The sequence below is a fragment of the Notolepis coatsorum genome, assembly GCF_963971535.1.
Source record: "Notolepis coatsorum genome assembly, chromosome: 18".
Classification (NCBI taxonomy): Eukaryota; Metazoa; Chordata; class Actinopteri; order Aulopiformes; family Paralepididae; genus Notolepis; species Notolepis coatsorum.
The window spans coordinates 39,205,651-39,224,388 of record NC_140182.1 but is presented as its reverse complement, the minus strand read 5'-3'; the positions used below and the strand labels follow the sequence as shown (position 1 = coordinate 39,224,388).

Genomic DNA, 18,738 nt, shown 5'->3' with positions numbered 1-18,738 from the left:
AGGTCTGACCCCCCCACCCTGACCGCCTGGGGTCTTTCACTCAGAAAGTCCAGTACCCAGGCGCTCAGGGCGGAGCTCAGACCCAGCTCGATCAGCTTGTTCACCAGTCTGGTGGGGACTATGGTGTTGAACGCTGAGCTGTAGTCAATGAACAACAGTCTCACATAGCCCCCCTTCTGTCGGTCAAGGTGAGAGAGGGTGCTGTGCAGTACCTGGGAGACTGCGTCGTCAGTGGACCTGTTTGTCCTGTATGCAAATTGCATAGGGTCCATATCACTGGGGAGGGAGGCACAAATGTGGTCCTTGACCAGCCTCTCGAAACATTTCATGACCACAGAGGTGAGTGCCACCGGTCTGTAGTCATTGAGACATGTTGGGGAGGGTTTCTTCGGTACAGGGATGATGGTAGACATCTTGAAGCAGGCAGGGACCATTGACTCCGCCAGGGATTGATTAAATATGGCGGTGAACACCGGGGCTAGCTGGTTGGCGTCTCTACATTTCGTAGCCGCATTTCTGCAGACCCCTCTCTGATTGGTTGAACTCCATTTCTGCAGACCCCTCCCTGATTGGTTGAGCGAAGCCCCTCTCTGATTGGTTGAGCGTGCGCATGCGCATGAGCCGCGACAAGCTCCTCCAGAAACTCCGGAGGAAACTCCGTTAAGCTCCAGAGAGAGAGGCTGAAAACCCACAGTTCTTGCCCGACAAATGGGAGCGAATCCCGGATCCGAGGTTTCTGATGACTACCCCCAAAACATGGAGGTCGCGAACGCAATTTATACGCATGGAAGTATTGATTACGCCATAACGAATCATTAAAAAAATATACCGTTAACTGGAATATGTTGTGTGTGCCTTTCTGAATATGATTTGGGAGGGTTATAATAGAAGAAAGACAGTGTAAACAATATAACGTTATGTGAATAAACCGCGAAATAATAACTAATTCCTTGGTCAATAGAAGTCTCTGTGATACTTTCTGAATATGATTTGGGAGGGTTATAATAGAAGAAAGACAGTGTAAACAATATAACGTTATGTGAATAAACCGCAAAATAATAACTAATTCCTTGGTCAATAGAAGTCTCTGTGATACTTTCTGAATATGATTTGGGAGGGTTATAATAGAAGAAAGACAGTGTAAACAATATAACGTTATGTGAATAAACCGCGAAATAATAACTAATTCCTTGGTCAATAGAAGTCTCTGTGATACTTTCTGAATATGATTTGGGAGGGTTATAATAGAAGAAAGACAGTGTAAACAATATAACGTTATGTGAATAAACCGCGAAATAACATAACGTTATGTTATATAATGTTACAATGTACAGTTTCTAACAGCTGGCTGTGTTGTGAAATGTGCATAACGTTATGAATAAACCGCGAAGTCACGGGAAATAAATAACGTTATACGCGAATCTGGTAGTACATTTCTGCTTATCTTCTTGATATGATAACATTACATCCGCCTTTTACCGCGTGACGAGCTAAACCAATCAGAGAGGGGCTTCGCTCACATGACGCTCAACCAATCATAGAGGGGCTTCGCTCAACCAATCAGAGAGGGGTCTGCAGAAATGGAGTTCAACCAATCAGAGAGGGGTCTGCAGAAATGCGGCTACGAAATGTAGAGACGCAGCTGGTTGGCACAGGACTTAAGTATACGTCCTGTTATACCATCTGGGCCTGCCGCTTTCCTGGTGTTCACCTGCATAAATGCTCTTCTCACACTGTGTTCCGACAACGAGAGAGCGTCCCCGCCCCCCCGCGGTTGCCCCCCCCCCCTCCACAACAGCCGGCGCGCCAGTGACGTCACTAGCCGGAGAGCTAGCAGCGCCACTGTCTACACCAAACCGAGCGTAGAAAGAGTTGAGTTTGTCCGCGAGAGAGGTGTCGTCGCTCCCCATTGAGGGGGCGCTGACTTTGTAGTCAGTTATTGTCTTCAGTCCCCGCCATAAGCCTCTTGTGTCGTTTTGTGCCATTTGTGTCTCCAGTTTATCAGCATATGTCCTCTTAGCAAGTTTAACAGCCTTGCGCAGAGTATAGACTGAAGCCTTATACTCCTCCATGTTTCCTGACTCTCTGCCCAGGTTGTAAGCAGTGGTGCGAGAGTTCAGAGCTGCTCTAATAGTACTGTCCACCCACGGTTTCTGGTTTGGGAAAACCCGCACCTTTTTCGTGGGGACAATACTATCAGCTATTGTTGTAATGTAGCTCACCACGGTGTCTGCGAGCTCGCTGACGTCACTGGCGCTACCTTGGAACATATTCCAATCCGTGTCTGCGAGCACGTCCCGGAGCGTGGCCTCTGATTCATCAGACCATTTTTTTGTCTCACGTGACACGACGGCGTCACGTGATCTTTGTTTGTAGGCAGGGAATAACAAGATGGCCAACACCCAACCTACAATACACAGTCTGGTGATAATGGCAAAAGGCCAACACAATACATCCAGTCCACACAATTAGTGTGGCAATGGCAAAGAGGCCAACACCCAACCCACAATACACAGTCTGGTGATAATGGCAAAAGGCCATGAGTGTGTGCAGCATCTCAGGTTTTATCCACCCGCCCCTTAATGAGTGATTGCCCTCAGCTGCCATCATCATCCGGTAATAAGCCCACTCTACAGGAAGGGGCGGGCGGCACCTGAGAAGGGGGAAACACAAGAGGGAATTCATTACAGATGACAATACACCATATACAAATACTCAAATACAATAATAAGGAGGATGACGAACCTACCTACGTCACAAGCTGACTATTTGAAGAATACATTATTGTCCTGCAAATGACTAAATGACCCATTTAAACCTAGTGACCAAGGCCAACAGATGTTTGCTGCAATGCCAGAGAAGTGCCCATCATTTCCCATAAATTAGCTGAAACAATACGACATAGATCATCAACTAAAGATGTTTGATGAGCATTTGAATTTGCAACTGACTGAGGGAAAGCTGTAGTAGCTTCAAAGATTGTTGAGTGTTCTATCAGAACGGCTCCAAGCCTTCAGATCTCCCTATATTTGGCTTGTCTGAATTCCCCGTCCATGTGTACTTGTAGGGATGGAGAAGCAAGGGAAGAAGAGGCTGAGTCGAGATCAGAGAGTGTCCTTCATCTGCCCAGCGAACAGGTAAGAGAACGGGGCAGAGAGATTCCTTCATCTGCCTAGCAAACACTTAAGAGAACGGGGCAGAGAGAGACGTTCATCTGCCCAGTGAACAGGTAAGAGAATGGGGCAGAGAGACTTCTTCATCTGCCCAGTGAACAGGTAAGAGAACAGGGCAGAGAGACTCCTTCATCTGCCCAGTGAACAGGTAAGAGAACAGGGCAGAGAGACTCCTTCATCTGCCCAGCGAACAGGTAGGAGAACAGGGCAAATTTTAAGGTGTAGTATCCGCAGAAATTATTGTGTTTTGAATCCAGTGAAGACTAAATCTATTTTCTGTGACAAATAAATTAAACGGGTGCTATCAGATGATGATGATAATCACTCAGGGAAGTGCTGGTTAATGTGTGACAATTGTTCCTGTAACTATTCAAAACATGTGTGTCACTGGTGACATTCATTCTTTCCGAGCTAACCATCTCACGGTTTACATTTTGTTCATAGCAGTGACAACGGCAACACAGATGGACAGGACCTACGCAGACGCCAGTGGAAGAAGTATGTTCTTTGTCTCAGTATCACAATAAAAATCCTCCCATTATAGATTTTTTGGAATCACTAATTGAACCCTTGCACTGAAGAACCGTATAAGTCTGTAGTGATCAATCCAAATCACTTGGGAGTGTGAATGTGATATATCACCAGAAATAACTCAACCTCTACTGTCTTTAACTATGAATGAACACAATTTTCTAACTTACCATCTTTAGATTATGAAGTTTGAATACATTGTTCCTCTGAAAACGTTAAACAGACTTATATGGTTCTTCTTCTGAGGTAAGTCAATTGTACAAATGCAGAGAAAGTATGAGCCTTATTGGGCGTGCTGGAGGCCAATCTGCTGAGATCTCCTAATCCATGAGATGAGTTCATGTCTGAGGGACGTTAGACAAGGACCCTCTACTGATCACTACCGGTCATCTTAACCTTTTTCAGTTTTCAGTCTGTACATTTGATATTTTCACACACATCAGGACTTCTCATGTTTTTTATTTATATTTATTTCTCATTGATTTATGTAAAGTAGTCCTTTTGCACAAGTGATACAGGAAGTACATATTGGGGTTACTTTCGTTGTGTCCTAGATCATGTCGATTCACCAATAATGTTGGACTGTGTTCAATGTTGATGCAATGACATGCAAGCTCTTCCTTCTCTGTATTTACCTGCACATAGCCCTTTTACATATCTGTAGATACTATATCTATATTTGTACATATCCTACTACTACTACCATACTGTCTTTACACCTGTATCACTGTACATATTATACTACAACTCTGTACATACATCTGATTAGCACTACACTAGTACTAATTGTACATTGTACATTGTAACCTGTACATTGTATATTGCTTTTGTACTTTACTGCTACATTTGCACTCTGGTTGGATGCCAAACCTCTTTTTGTTGTACTGCACTTGTGCTGTATGATGACAATACATTTTAATCTAATCTATGGTTATGGTTATGGCAGAGCACATCGACAAGCCTTCCCCATGGGTGAAGCTGAACGCAGTCAAATATCTTTCACCGTTCTTTGGAATGAAAATGAATGAAAACCAATCATACTGAAAAGCTGAAAGGAATGCTTTCTCTCAGGCTGGGTATCCTCGGTCCAAAGGTCTATGTGAAGCCCAAACAGCAACGGTACACCAGGAACCCCGTCAAGCAGAAGATCCAGGAGTTCAAGCGTTTCATTGAGAACTACCGTCGCCACATCGTCTGCTTCTCCATCGTGTACGGGATCACGGCCGGTGTGGCTCTGGAGAGGTGTTACTGTGAGTACCGTTCACTGCCCTCCCTATTCTATCGTTGCCCAATATTGCTTGGTATGATTTCCCTGAGAATAGTAAACCTTCATCGTGGGTATCTGATGGCCTCCACATACTGATATAATTTTGTGTCCCCAGGTCAGATTGAAAGGAACACACTGACCTTATGGGAAATGTGCTTACCGTCTTCTCCAGAGTCAGACAAGAAGATAGATACCAATTTCCTCTCTGTGTGTTCGGTAGAAAGCTATCTAGCTGCAAGCTAGCCTAGCTTAGCACAAATGAATGGAAGCGGATACGGACCAGCTATCCTTGCTGTGGGGCCAAACATAGCTTTCACAGAATCTTAAACTAGGCTAGTACCTAGTTTTAAGCTAGGCTAGACTTTTAATTGGTATCTATCTTCTTGTCTGACTCTGGAGAAGACGGTAAGCGCATTTCCAATAATGTTGGCGTGTTCCTATAAACCAGGGGTGGCCAACCATTCAGAGACTAAGAGCCACAAAAATTACTGTGGTACCACAAAGAGCCACACCATATATACCAGCGTTTCTCAACCTTTTTTTCAGTCACAGCACCCTTCATGTGTGTATACTGTAGGTCTCACCCTCTGGCCTCTGATGTTGCTAATGTCTTTTTTATTTGGGCCTCACACGGTTAACCTCTTAAGCCCGAGCGGTCCGGTACTGGAAAAATATATATATATATATAATTGAATTGATATTCTCCTTTGGTTCATTACAATTTACTCAAGCCTAGTAACATACACAATATTTCTGACACTGGGAATACATTCCCTGAGATCCATATATGTCCCTCGAATCAGATACCAAGAACATGCAAATGAACCATTTAAAAAAAAAAATCTGTAAATATTTATTCTGCAACTTATTTTTTTTCTTTTATGGAGGGAGGAGCCACACATTGGCGGGCAAAGAGCCACATGCGGCTTGCGAGCCACGGGTTGGCCACCCCTGCTATAAACCATATAAACCAAAGACTTCTATTAACAGATCTACAAGGAGAGACGAATGGGTTCATGGAAAATGTTGTCTTAACTTTACGAAACATTACCACTTAAAAGTATCGCAATCAGTATGTAGACACTGTAGATTTCACATGTATTACATTAATCATACCAAGCTATCAAAATTGCAACTAGCTTTATTACCATAGCAAATATCTACATTCACGGCCGCCGCGTTACAAGTAAACCTCTGGTACCAAACTCCCTCCTCTGTGTTCAGACTACGGCCTGCAGGCGGACACCACGGGCGTCACGGAGACCTCTGCCGTCGGCATCGTGGTTTCACGTGGCTCGGCAGCCGCCATCTCCTTCCTGTTTCCCTACATGCTGCTCACCGTGTGCCGCAACCTCATCACGCTGTGCCGGGAGACCTTTCTCAACCGCTACATCCCCTTCGACGCCGCCATTGACTTCCACCGCTTCATGGCCATGAGTGCCATCCTCCTCGCAGGTTGGTGGAGGGGGACACACACGTCACAGGGAACGTGGGGTAGAAGGGGTTAATTGGACAAGGGACGATATCCTAATCGTCCTAATTTCGTGATGTTTGCTTAAAGATAAGATGAGATAAGATGTTACTTTATTAATCCCCTTGGGGACCTCCGGGCGTCATAGCAGCATGGGGAGGGGGAGGGGAGGTACAGGTATGGGCAGGGTAATAGAAGAAAGACATAAATATAGGCTGTTATATATTAACTCTGAATATATTACTCTAATATGTGGGTAATAAAACACTCAGAATTTGAATATAATGGGGGGGGGGGGGGGGGGGGTCGGATGGCGTAGCGGAGATTGCGCTCGTCACCAATGCAAGAGGCTGCGGTCTCGACTCCCGGAGTCAGCATTGCCTGCGGCTTGGGCCGATCGTCATACTAACTCGTTTGGCTGAGTTAGCGGGAGGGAAGTCGAGGGTGGTAATCTGGCGTTGTGAACAGCGACGCCTACAGGTCAGGTATGGGCGCCTGCTCAGCGAAAGGCAGGAAATTGTGAAGGCAGCGTGACCTCCCACGCGTTACGCTTCACCAATGAGAGTCCTCGCTGCCAGGTGAAAAAAGAGCCACTGGCTGTCTCCGCATGTGTCGGAGGAAGCGTGTGGTAGACTTCAGGGTTCCCTTGTACCGACCAGTAGGAGGAACATGCGCACAACAACCAGGTAGGGGAGGGGGAGGTAGGGGAGGGGGAGGTAGGGGAGGGGGGGGATTGGCATAACGACTAAATTGGGATGGGGAGAAAAATTAAAAAATCAGGCGGAGAAAAAGAGGATACAAAAATATATAATTTGAATATATACTATGAGTAAGTAAAGTAAATGGTATACATGATATATGTCATAGGTTATACGTTGTAGTTTGTGCAGTTTTGGTGGTTAAGAGTCAAACACACTTAGTGATCAGACATCCTAGTAGTTCTTGAGTTCTGCTGTCATTAGTTCTCCGGCTGTTGGCAGCGGTCCCTGTCCACGGTTGTGGAGCCTGATGGCCACTGGTACAAATGAGGTGCACTATGTAGAGTCAGAGAAGTGCAAAACATTCTGTGATATTTACATTAACAAAATTGGGTCCCTGGAACATCTAGAAAGTTACCTGAAAACGTCATTGTTGTTGTTGTTGTTCGTTCATTCATTCTTCATTCTTCATTCATTCACTCACGCACTCAGTCTTTATTTCAACTCGAAAATTCATTGAGGGCATGCAAACATAATAAGAAATACAATAAGCAATACAATAAGAAATACAATAAACAATACAATAAGAAATGCAATAAACAATACAATAAACAATACAATAAGAAATACAATAAGAAATACAATAAACAATACAATATCATGAGTGAAATCATGATAAATATGTGTACAATTACAGATTATGGTGGAAAGGTTGGTGATCAAGGATTTAAATTGACCAAAGGATACCAATGTATTGAGTCTTAGAGTTTGTTGTATGATGTTCCACGTGTTTTTTTTAAAGTTTGCATTCATGATGACATGAGATAGAATAATCATAAGAAGTACATATGTGGGTGGCTACGTGGCGCAGTGGGCAAGGCGCTCGCAACGAATGCTGGAGACTGGATGCCTCCTGTTCGAGCCCCGCTCTCCACATTGCTTTCAGTTTAGCTGGTCGTCCACAGTAATACACATTGGCCGTATTACGGGGAGGGAAACTGAAGGGTGGGGATTGGGCGTTGTGGACAGCGACTCCTACAGGTCGGTTGGTGCGCCTGCGCAGTAGAATCAAGAAGCGACGGGGGCGGGGCCCCTCCAAAGCCCAGACCCCCGACGCTGAAAGATCGAGCCGCGCAGGTGAAAAGATGCGACGGCTGTTACCTCGAGTATCGGAGGGGACTCGTGCTATGTATGACTTAGTCCACATTGCAGCCGGCTTGTGGGAGGCAAGAAACAACGTTCGAAGACAGGGGAGGGTTGAATTGGACGATATGAAAATTGGGATGGGAGAAACATTTAAAATGGGAGAAAAAGTGGATAAAAAAAAAAGAAGTACATATGTGTATAGTAATAAATGTGTTTTGTGAAACAATTACAGGTTCTGCCGATGCAAACGAATCAGCTTCCCCCTAAAATGCATGTCCTTTGAACATGATCTGTGTTACATCCACGTTGTCCTTCTCTGTCTCCTCTTGCCTCTTCTCTCCTCCTCTGTCTCCTCTCTCCTCCTCTGTCTCCTTGTCTCTCCTCCTCTGTCTCCTCTCTCCTCCTCTGTCTCCTTGTCTCTCCTCCTCTGTCTCCTCTCTCCTCCTTTGTCTCCTCTCTCCTCTGTCTCCTCTCTCCTCCTCTGTCTCCTCTCTCCTCCTCTGTCTCCTATCTCCTTCTCTCTCCTCTCTCCTCCTCTGTCTCCTCTCTCCTCTTCTCTCCTCTTCTGTCTCCTCTTTCCTCCTCTAGTCGTCCACAGTCTGGGCCACGTGGTCAACATCTATGTCTTTGCCGTCAGCGACCTCAACATCCTGGCTTGTGTCTTCCCCAAGATATTGTCCAACAATGGGTAATGTTCACAGTCATTTGATTTGAGCAGGTCCAATATACAAAATCTGCTTTGTTCCATAGTATGATATGTTGATGTGATTTTATAGCACATATCTGATTCACTGTGCATTCTATTTCCAGGTCTGAGCTTCCCTTTAAGTGGTACTTTTGGTTCTTTCAAACGATTCCAGGTAATGTTATAGGAAAACAATAAGGGATGCATTTTTCAGAGCTTTCTGTTTTTATTACAAAGGTTAAAAACCTACAAAACGTTTGTTGTCTTTTTGTGTCTGATCCAGGAATGACAGGCGTCCTGCTTCTGTTCATCTTTGCCTTCATGTATGTCTTCGCCTCCCACTATTTCCGCCGCATCAGCTTCCGTGGATTCTGGCTCACACATTACCTCTACGTTCTTGTGTACACACTAGTGAGTATTTCACTATCAAGCCCCACATTGCTTAGCATTTGTCAAGGTATTTCCATAAGGTACCTAAGAGGTCTACTAGATGTGTGGATGGGGAGCAGTGCAGTGACTTTGTGCTCCTCCTCCTCCTGCTTCTCCTCTGACAGACGGTCATCCACGGCAGCTATGCTCTCCTCCAGGAGCCCCGCTTCTACATCTACCTCATCCCCCCCAGCCTGCTCTTCCTGCTGGACAAGCTCATCAGCCTGAGCAGGAAGAAGGTGGAGATCCCCGTGGTCAGGGTTGAACTGCTGCCCTCAGGTACTATGAAGCTCTCTCTCTGGCTAAGCTGGCAAACCATATTATTTTTACAGTCTCTAGATCAAATGCAGAGCAACATGGAGTCAGCTCTTATGGGTTCTTCTTTTAATCTTCAGTGACACCACAGCTGTTTATTATCATCACTGACATGGTGTCACGCCTGCGTTACGTATTGTGTTTTGAGTTCAACGCTTCAGTAAACACTCCTACCCGCCAACAGGCGTGACACATTTGGAGTTCAAGCGTCCGCAGGGCTTCGTGTATCGCTCAGGCCAGTGGGTGCGCATCGCCTGCCTGATGCTGGGAACAGACGAGTACCACCCGTTCACGCTGACGTCGGCGCCCCACGAGGAGACCTTGAGCCTGCACATCCGCGCCGTGGGGCCCTGGACCAGCCAGCTGCGAGAGCTCTACGCAGAGGAGACCCTGATCGAGCTGGGCACTGTTCCAAAGGCATGCTGTCCCATAGCAACATTAACTAGAGTAGAACTTATAGGAAAACCAATAGTAAACCTATAGCAAATCTATAGGAAAACCTATAGTAAATCTATAGGAAAACCTATAGGAAAACCAATAGTAAACCTATAGTAAAACCTATAGTAAAACCTATAGTAAAACCTATAGTAAACCTATAGTAAAACCTATAGTAAAACCTATAGTAAACCTATAGTAAAACATATAGTAAAACCTATAGTAAATCTATAGTAAAACCTATAGTAAATCTATAGTAAAACCTATAGTAAACCTATAGTAAAAACCTAAAGTAAATCTATAGTAAACATATAGTAAAACCTATAGTAAAAACCTAAAGTAAGTCTATAGTAAACATATAGTAAAACCTATAGTAAACCTATACCTATAGTAATTCTATAGTTTTACTATAGTTAGTTAGAATGTGGTGGACTAAGTGCATGTGTGTGCATGCCTGTTGTTTTCTCTGCATTTGTACTCAGCATGCGCCTACATTGATCCGTTGTGTCTGTCCGACTACATGTGTTTTTTTTTTTTATCTACTTTTTTCTCCCATTTTCAATTTTTCTCCCATCCCAATTTCGTATCGGCCAATTCTACCATCCCCTGTCTCGAACGCTGTTAGACCATGCCTCCCACAAGCCGGCTGCAATGTGGACGAAGCCTTACATCACGTGTCCCCTCCGGTACTCAAGGAAGCAGCCGTCGCATCTTTTCACCTGCACAGCGCGATCTCTCAGCGGCGGGGGTCTGTGTGGGAGGGACACGCCGCCCCCCGTCGCTTCCTGATTCTGCTGCGCAGGCGAACCAACCGACCTGTAGGAGTCGCTGTCCACAACGTCCGATCCCCACCCACCAGCTTCCCACCCCCTAATACTGCCAATTGTATTAGTATGAACGACCAGCCAAGCTGGTAGCAATGCAGAGAGCTGGGCTCGAACCCAGCATCTCCTGCATTAGTGGCGAGCGCCTTGCCCACTGCGCCACTTAGCCGCCCGACTACATGTGTTTTTAATACATTTTCAATGAGGAGTATAGTTTGCTGGAGAGGGCTGACGATGTGTCAGATTCATGTCCGCTTTGATGGACAGAAAGGTTCCGAGAGGATGAACTTAAAACATTTTTACAGACAGACAGTGGGACCTTCTTGTCAAAGCTCCATCCGTTCAGCCTCACTCTTTGATGATGTTTCATTTGGTTCCCACCCAGCTGTACCTGGACGGGCCGTTTGGAGAAGGTCACCAGGAGTGGAAAGACTACGAGGTGTCTGTTCTGGTGGGAGGAGGGATCGGGGTCACGCCGTTCGCCTCCATTCTGAAGGACCTGGTGTTCAAGTCCTCCATTAAGTCCAAGATTCAGTGTAAAAAGGTATCTGTCTGTCTCTCTGTTTGTCTGTCTTTCTGGCTGGCTGTCGGACATGAGAAACATTATATCTCTCTTCTTATGTAAGAATAGTTTCAGTGAATGTATAATTTAAACAAAAGACAAAGATCCCTATGTGCACAGATATGGTCAGGAACATTACCACTACTAGCCCTAGAGACCGGTAGTAGTAGAGGAGCATTTGATGCCACCCCAGAGGAGGACAGACTTTGTTTGGTGTGTGAGCTACTGTAGGTGAAATTGAGAATGAGGTAAATGTTTTTGTTTCATTGTCCTGTCTACGAGGGTGTAAGGGAAGTACTTTTTTGTAGAATATCCTCCATTTATGTAGATTTTCTTGAGATGAACTTGAGTTGTGCTTCAGGAAGGGAACCTGTTATTGTAGCAGATTTGATTTGTCAAGCTTGGGAGAGAAGGCAGAATACTTTGTTCAAGACCGAGCTGTAATCTGTATTTATGTAATCCGTATTTACTGTAGATAATGAAATGTAATGTGCGATATCATAATGGAACACTGCAACAGTATTTCAAACAGTCTTATAAACTCATGAGGGTTGGGCACTTTGTGTGCATGGCATAAAAATAAAAGAATCAATCAATCAATCAATCAATCAATCATATATGAATAAATATGCAGGAATTTGAGACACACAGAACAACCTACAGTAGGGGAGAACGGGGGACGTTGTCACACTTTTTACTCCAGTGTGAATTGCTCATAATCAAAACATCTTTCAATAGTCATTCCTACATTAAATTGAAGCTTAAGATGTTGGCTTGAAATGTGTATCCCTCTCATTTTCCAACGTATTGTAACAAAGAGTTAATCACCTATCAAAGACACTCTGACACATTGTGACAACCAACCCCATCATGGGGATGGTTGTCACACACTATGGGGTTGGTTGTCACCATGTGTTTTAACACTTTTAATGGGACAATCTTAAAAAGAAGACAAGATTTAGATTTCAGATAATGATTGAAGAAGTGCGTCTTTAGTCGACGGCGAAAGATTGGACAGGTTTCGGCTGTCCAAACTGGGGTGGGTAGTTCATTCCACCATTGTGGGGCAAGGACTGAGAATAGACAAGAAGGCAGAACTAAATTTGAAAGTTTAATTGCATTGACAAGTTGACAAATACATAACTTAATGCATCTTAATGAACATAAACAGCAAACACATCTTTAGGCCATCCTATATAACAAAATAAGAACACAATAAATCGGCCTAACAATAATAGCCTACACAACATGTGACAACCAACCCCAAATAAAATGTGACGACCAACCCCAACTGGAATGTCTTGATAGCATCAAGGCTAACAGCCATCTAAATAGATAAAGATAAATAACAGGACTAGATACTTAGCCAGAATCTCTAATTTTTTAGATCAGTCAGCGATGAAGATTCTTGCTGGAGCTCTCATACAGTGTCACTATGACTATGCGTTTGGCTCCTGGTACAGCAGTGCCCCCAAAAGTCAGAAAATAAAACTACAGACATCACAAAACAAGCTAATCAGGGTAATACTAAGGCTACCTGCTCGAACCCACCTTGACCCAGCTCACTTTGAGATCATGAGATGGCTTAAGGTGGAAGACAGAGTAATCCAGATAGGGATGTGCCTAGTTCACAGAATAGTGCACGGGGTAGTGCCAGTGTACTTTAACAACTACTTCAACCGAATCAGAGACACCCATGCATACCAAACTAGGCGCAGCTCAACTGACTTTGTGCCAGTCAGATTCAGGAGCTGTATGGGGAAGGAGTATTTTCTGTATTAAGCAGCTATCTATTGGAATAGTCTGCCCAGCGAACTGAAAATCATAGATAATGCCGCTAGATTCAAGTCCAGCCTGAAGACATGGCTCAAAAGGGACTATACTTGACCTAGACACTTAGTTTAAGGCACCCTTGCATGTTGTATTGAGTCTGTATGTATATAAATGTTAAATGGTTTATGTGATGTGTTGTGATGTCACGTTTTGTATGATGCATGTATTAAGCATCACACTCCCCCACCCCCCTACAAGGACCACAATGGAAATAAGCTCTGAGCTTTTTTGTGTTTTATCCTTGGCAGTATATCCTGACTGTGCTCTTCTGTCACATGTTTATTTTTATATTGTCAAATAAAGTCATTCATTCATTCATTCAACAACTAGTTAGCTAGCTAACAACAATAGCTATCCCTTCACACTTTTTAAGGGTAATAATTGTTTCATTATAAACCAATTGTGTAAAAGCCTAGAAGAAAAATACTGAGGAGCGGAATATTTACAAATGGACATGAAAAATACAAAAAGTCCTCTCACCTCAAATTCAGCTGTTTCACTCCAAATATGTAGGTGAACTCTGACCCCAATTCTGGACATTTAAATACCAAAGTATGGGAGACAGGATCCTCTGGTCGTGAAATATAATGAATGTGCCAACCTACCCGTGTGACAACGTCCCCCGTTCTCCCCTACATTTGTTTTGGGTGATTTTACGTTCTTTCACACTAAACACATTTTATGTTGTTTTAATCAAGATAAATCAAGGTTTCTATGTATTCACTGAAGGTCTACTTCATCTGGGTGACGCGGACGCAGCGGCAGTTTGAATGGGTGTCGGACATCATCCGAGAGGTGGAGGAGATGGACACGCTGGAGCTGGTCTCTGTCCACACATACATCACGCAGATGGCGGAGAAGTTTGACCTCCGCACTACCATGCTGGTGAGATCTGCGGTCTGCCCGGCTTTCATGTTTCACTGCTGTTTGTACCTTGTATCTCCAATGGGTTGGTGTTGTGCTCCCAGCCTAGGGGGAACCAGGAGGACGTAGCATAAAAGAAAGGAACCTTCCCTCCCGGTCTCCTTAAACCAAAGCTCCAAAGGGGTTTAGGGTAAGGGGTGTAGGATACAAACCTGGTTTAGGGTAAGGGGTGTAGGGTAAGGGGTGTAGGATACAAACCTGGTTTAGGGTAAGGGGTTTAGGGGTAGGGAGTAGGATACAAACCTGGTTTAGGGTAAGGGGTTTAGGGGTAGGGAGTAGGATACAAACCTGGTTTAGGGTAAGGGGTTTAGGGGTAGGGAGTAGGATACAAACCTGGTTTAGGGTAAGGGGTGTATGGTAAGGGGTTTAGGGGTAGGGAGTAGGATACAAACCTGGTTTAAGGTAAGGGGTGTAGGGTAAGGGGTGTAGGAGTCGGGAGTAGGATATGAACCCTTTGGGTGTGTGAGACACCGGACTACCCAGAGGAAACCTATTATATGCCATGGGCAGAACATGCTAACTCCACACACAAAGGCCCCCCGTCGGGTCAGAACCCAGGACCTTCTCGCAGTGAGGCTACAGTGCTAATCATCAAAACCTTGCGTGTGTGTGTGTGTGTGTGTGTGTGTGTGTGTGTGTGTGTGTGTGTGCGTGCGTGTGTGTGCGTGCGTATGTGTGTGTGCATGTGCGTGCGTGTGTGTGCGTGTGCGTGTGCATGTGCGTGCAGTATGTGTGTGAACGGTACTTCCAGAAGGTGTGGAACAGGAGTCTGTTCACTGGCCTGCGCTCTGTGACCCACTTTGGCCGTCCGCCCTTCGTCTCCTTCTTCAGCTCCCTGCAGGAGGTTTATCCTGAGGTCAGTCTTTTAGCTTGTGTTTCTACTGCACAACACAACCACGCAGCTTATACTACAACCATGAATACTGTTGTTGTGTCTACTACTACTACTACTACTACTACTACTACTACTACTACTACTACTACTACTACTACTACAACTACCACAACTACTATAGTACTACTATTACTAGTACTAATACTATTACTAGTACTACTAGCACTACTGCTATTACTACTACCACAACTACTACTATTACTACTACAGCTACTACTATTAGTACTAATATTACTACTACTACTATTACTCATAATATTATTAAAACTACTAGCACTACTGTCATTACTACTACTACTAGTACTACTATTTCCACTACTATTACTACTACTACTACTACTACTACTACTACTACTACAACTACAGCTACTACTATTACTAGTACTACTACTAGTACTATTGATATTACTAGTACTACTACTACTACTACTACTACTACTACTACTACTACTACTACTACTACTACTACTACTACTACTACTACTACTACTACCACCACTACTACTCAAGGACACTTCGACACGTTGCCCAGGAAGAGTGCGAATCAAAGCGCGAACCTCCGGATTACCAGACGACTGCTCTACCACCCGAGCCACTGTCGCTCCCCCTTACTACTACTACTAACTACCACTACTATTACCACATGAACTACTACTTCTACTACTACTAGAACTACAACTACTACTACAATTTAAATGCTACTACTACTAATAATTATTATAATTATAAAAAACACTTTATTTTTGTAGCACTTAACTAAAACAGAGTTGGGCGCTCCAGTAGCACACCACATAGTGTGCTGAGTCGCGAAGCGGTCGTCCCGGGTTTGTTTCCCAGTCCTGGCGACCATTTGCCGCATGTCTTCCCTACCTCTCCTCCCGTTCTCCCTCTCTCCCTCTATCGGCCCTGCGTGGCCAGAAAAAGCTGAAAATGCTATAAATAAAAGTTAAAAAAAAATAAATTAAAAAGGAGTTTATATAGTATAAAGTAATAGTACCGCAGTAAAACACAATTTGAAGTTACATAGTTGAAACTGTTCATCATTAAATTGTGTTTAAATGGTTGCTATCTTAATTCACTAATGTGTTTGTTTGATTCATCTGAAGGTGGGTAAGATCGGCGTGTTCAGCTGTGGACCTCCTGGGCTGACTCAGAACGTGGAGAAGGCTTGCCAGCAGATGAACAAGAGGGACCAGGCCCACTTCCTCCATCACTATGAGAACTTCTAATCACCTGTAATCTGTCCTCGGCACAGCAGCAGATTGTAGAGCAGTTTCACTCAAAGAAATTCAATTTGGAGGAACACTGTCATGGAAGGATGATATGGCTTATTGATTAATCACTCCATCAAACAACTGTTTAGTCTTTCAGACGCTGTTCATCTGGGTTTGTTAGTTCTTTTTCTTTGTCTGGGAGTTGTCTCACACTTGGAGTCAAACAGCAACTGCAGTGATTGTTAATAAACATCACGTCTTCAAGATTAATTCTCTTTGACAAATCTGAATGATTGTGTAATTTGGTTGTAATGTCGAGGGAACAGCCTAAATTATTCACAAATTAGGTTGTGTATTTGTGTTTTAAAGTGGAAGTTTCAGATGCTTCATTTTTCTTAGTGTCTTGGAACCAGTGGTGCAGTCGTGGTCACACGCGGTTACATGCAGTGTTACTAGATGATCACTGAGGCAGAAGTACGCGCGCACAAAGATGCGCTCTATCCATTCGTTGTGCGCGTGCGCGTGCGTGGCGTGTTACCAGTTCCCATATTACGACTGCACCACTGCTTGGAACTCAAAATGTTGTAAAATGTAACAAATGAGATGTTATTAAATTAAAGAGTCAAAACAATCCAGATCGTTTTGGTGTGATTTGCCGATTTCTACCGTCACTCAAATATAATGGAGCTAAATGGCACTCAAAGCACACAAACAAGTGTGAATTAGCTCCCTTTACCACGCCCCCATTTAGCCAATTGGCATGAACACACACACACACACACACACACACACACACACACACACACACACACACGCACACACACACACACACACACACACACACACGAAACCTGTGGCTGCTTGAGGGTGGGGATCAATTTTGTGGACTAACCGACTGATCAAGCAACCGACCAACCAACCTTAGAGTGGCTGGTCGCAGCAAAAAAATACATTTGGTACACCATCATAATATATGTCGTGTACCAAATTGTTCCTAAATGAAACTGTTCACAACAAGGTCTGTAATTGATCTTCAATAACCATGTTATGATTTCTGGATGTGTTTTTTTTTGTGCTCTAAGCGTTGTACTGGAGCGATGGCAGATATCTCCAAAATGGAAACTAGCTAGATTCAGATTCAGATTTGTATTCATCACGTCGTCCATACTGTACCAGCATGTATGTATGGCATAAAATCGTTTTTATTTTTATTTTATTTTTATTTATTTTTTAAAATCTATCAATCTATAAATATATTAAAGAGGAAGTTCAAAAAGATGGTGTTCACAAATTATACCAGGGAGGAAGCCCAACGTATTGTATGAGAATGATTTGAAGGGTGACATGAGAGTATAGTCTAGTGTGTGTGTGTGTGTGTGTGTGTGTGTGTGTGTGTGTGTGTGTGTGTGTGTGTGTGTGTGTGTGTGTGTGTGTGTGTGTGTGTGTGTGTGTGTGTGTGTGTGTGTGTGTGTGTGTGTGTGTGTGTGTGCATGTGTGATTGTGTTGTGTGTAGTTGAAATATTTGCTAATTGTATTGTATCATATCAAATCAAATCAAATCAAATCAAATTTATTTATAGGGCCCGACAACACACGTTAATGTCCCCATGGGCCGTACAGGTCTTCTTTAAACAAGTCAAGAAGACAACATAACAGTAAGTCAAGAACAGAACAAGAACACCATAGGGTCCAAACATTTTTTAGATGAATGCAAATAAATGAAAGAATGCAAGCACTCCCAGACATACCCCACGCGAAGGTAAGGAAAAACTCACTAAAACCTAACAATAGGGGAAAAAAAGCTCCACAGGCAATGTGGAGGAGAGAAACCTTAGAAGGGCCGTTCAAGGGGGGATCTCCCTTCTTAGATGTCGGTGATAGTAGTGTTGCAGACGGACAGTTGGTAAGCATGCACTCATGTGTGTGGTGAAACACAGATGAGTGCATGCAATAGCAACTGTACATTTTGAAAAATTAAAGATAGAGCTAATAGCGATAGCAACTGAACATTTTGAAAGATTAAAGATAGAGTTGATAGCGGATCTATTTGAGGCACAGGGGCGGCGCAAGAGGGTCACGTCCTCCCCGTCTTAGTCACGGGACATTCAACACTCCGGTCGTTGCTCAGGGACAGCCGGAGACAGGGGGAAGGGGGGGTGGCGCAGAGAGGGTCACGAACTCCCCGACATCATCGCGGGACATCCGGCACTCCGGTCACCACTACGAGACCTCCGAAGACAGGGGGGCACGCAGAGGGGGTCGCAATCTCCCGGCCTTCGTCACGGGACGTCCAACACTCCGGTCAACACTCCAGGACAGCAAGTCATAGGAAGACA

At 44.1% G+C, this 18,738-nt stretch overlaps 1 protein-coding gene across 1 annotated transcript in view; it reads left to right on the top strand.

Moving 5' to 3' along the window:
* The window catches only part of duox (dual oxidase), a 47,598-nt gene extending 30,638 nt beyond the window's left edge, over positions 1-16,960 (top strand). The window contains exons 20-32 of the mRNA XM_084335162.1: positions 3,068-3,137; positions 3,618-3,671; positions 4,776-4,954; positions 6,196-6,426; positions 8,875-8,974; positions 9,097-9,146; positions 9,255-9,382; positions 9,526-9,679; positions 9,900-10,132; positions 11,360-11,518; positions 14,099-14,254; positions 15,021-15,149; positions 16,295-16,960. Of these exons, the coding sequence (XP_084191288.1) occupies positions 3,068-3,137; positions 3,618-3,671; positions 4,776-4,954; positions 6,196-6,426; positions 8,875-8,974; positions 9,097-9,146; positions 9,255-9,382; positions 9,526-9,679; positions 9,900-10,132; positions 11,360-11,518; positions 14,099-14,254; positions 15,021-15,149; positions 16,295-16,417 (1,766 nt within the window). The 3' untranslated portion in view covers positions 16,418-16,960. The remainder of the gene's footprint in view (positions 1-3,067; positions 3,138-3,617; positions 3,672-4,775; positions 4,955-6,195; positions 6,427-8,874; positions 8,975-9,096; positions 9,147-9,254; positions 9,383-9,525; positions 9,680-9,899; positions 10,133-11,359; positions 11,519-14,098; positions 14,255-15,020; positions 15,150-16,294) is intronic.
* The last annotated feature ends 1,778 nt before the right edge of the window (positions 16,961-18,738 follow it).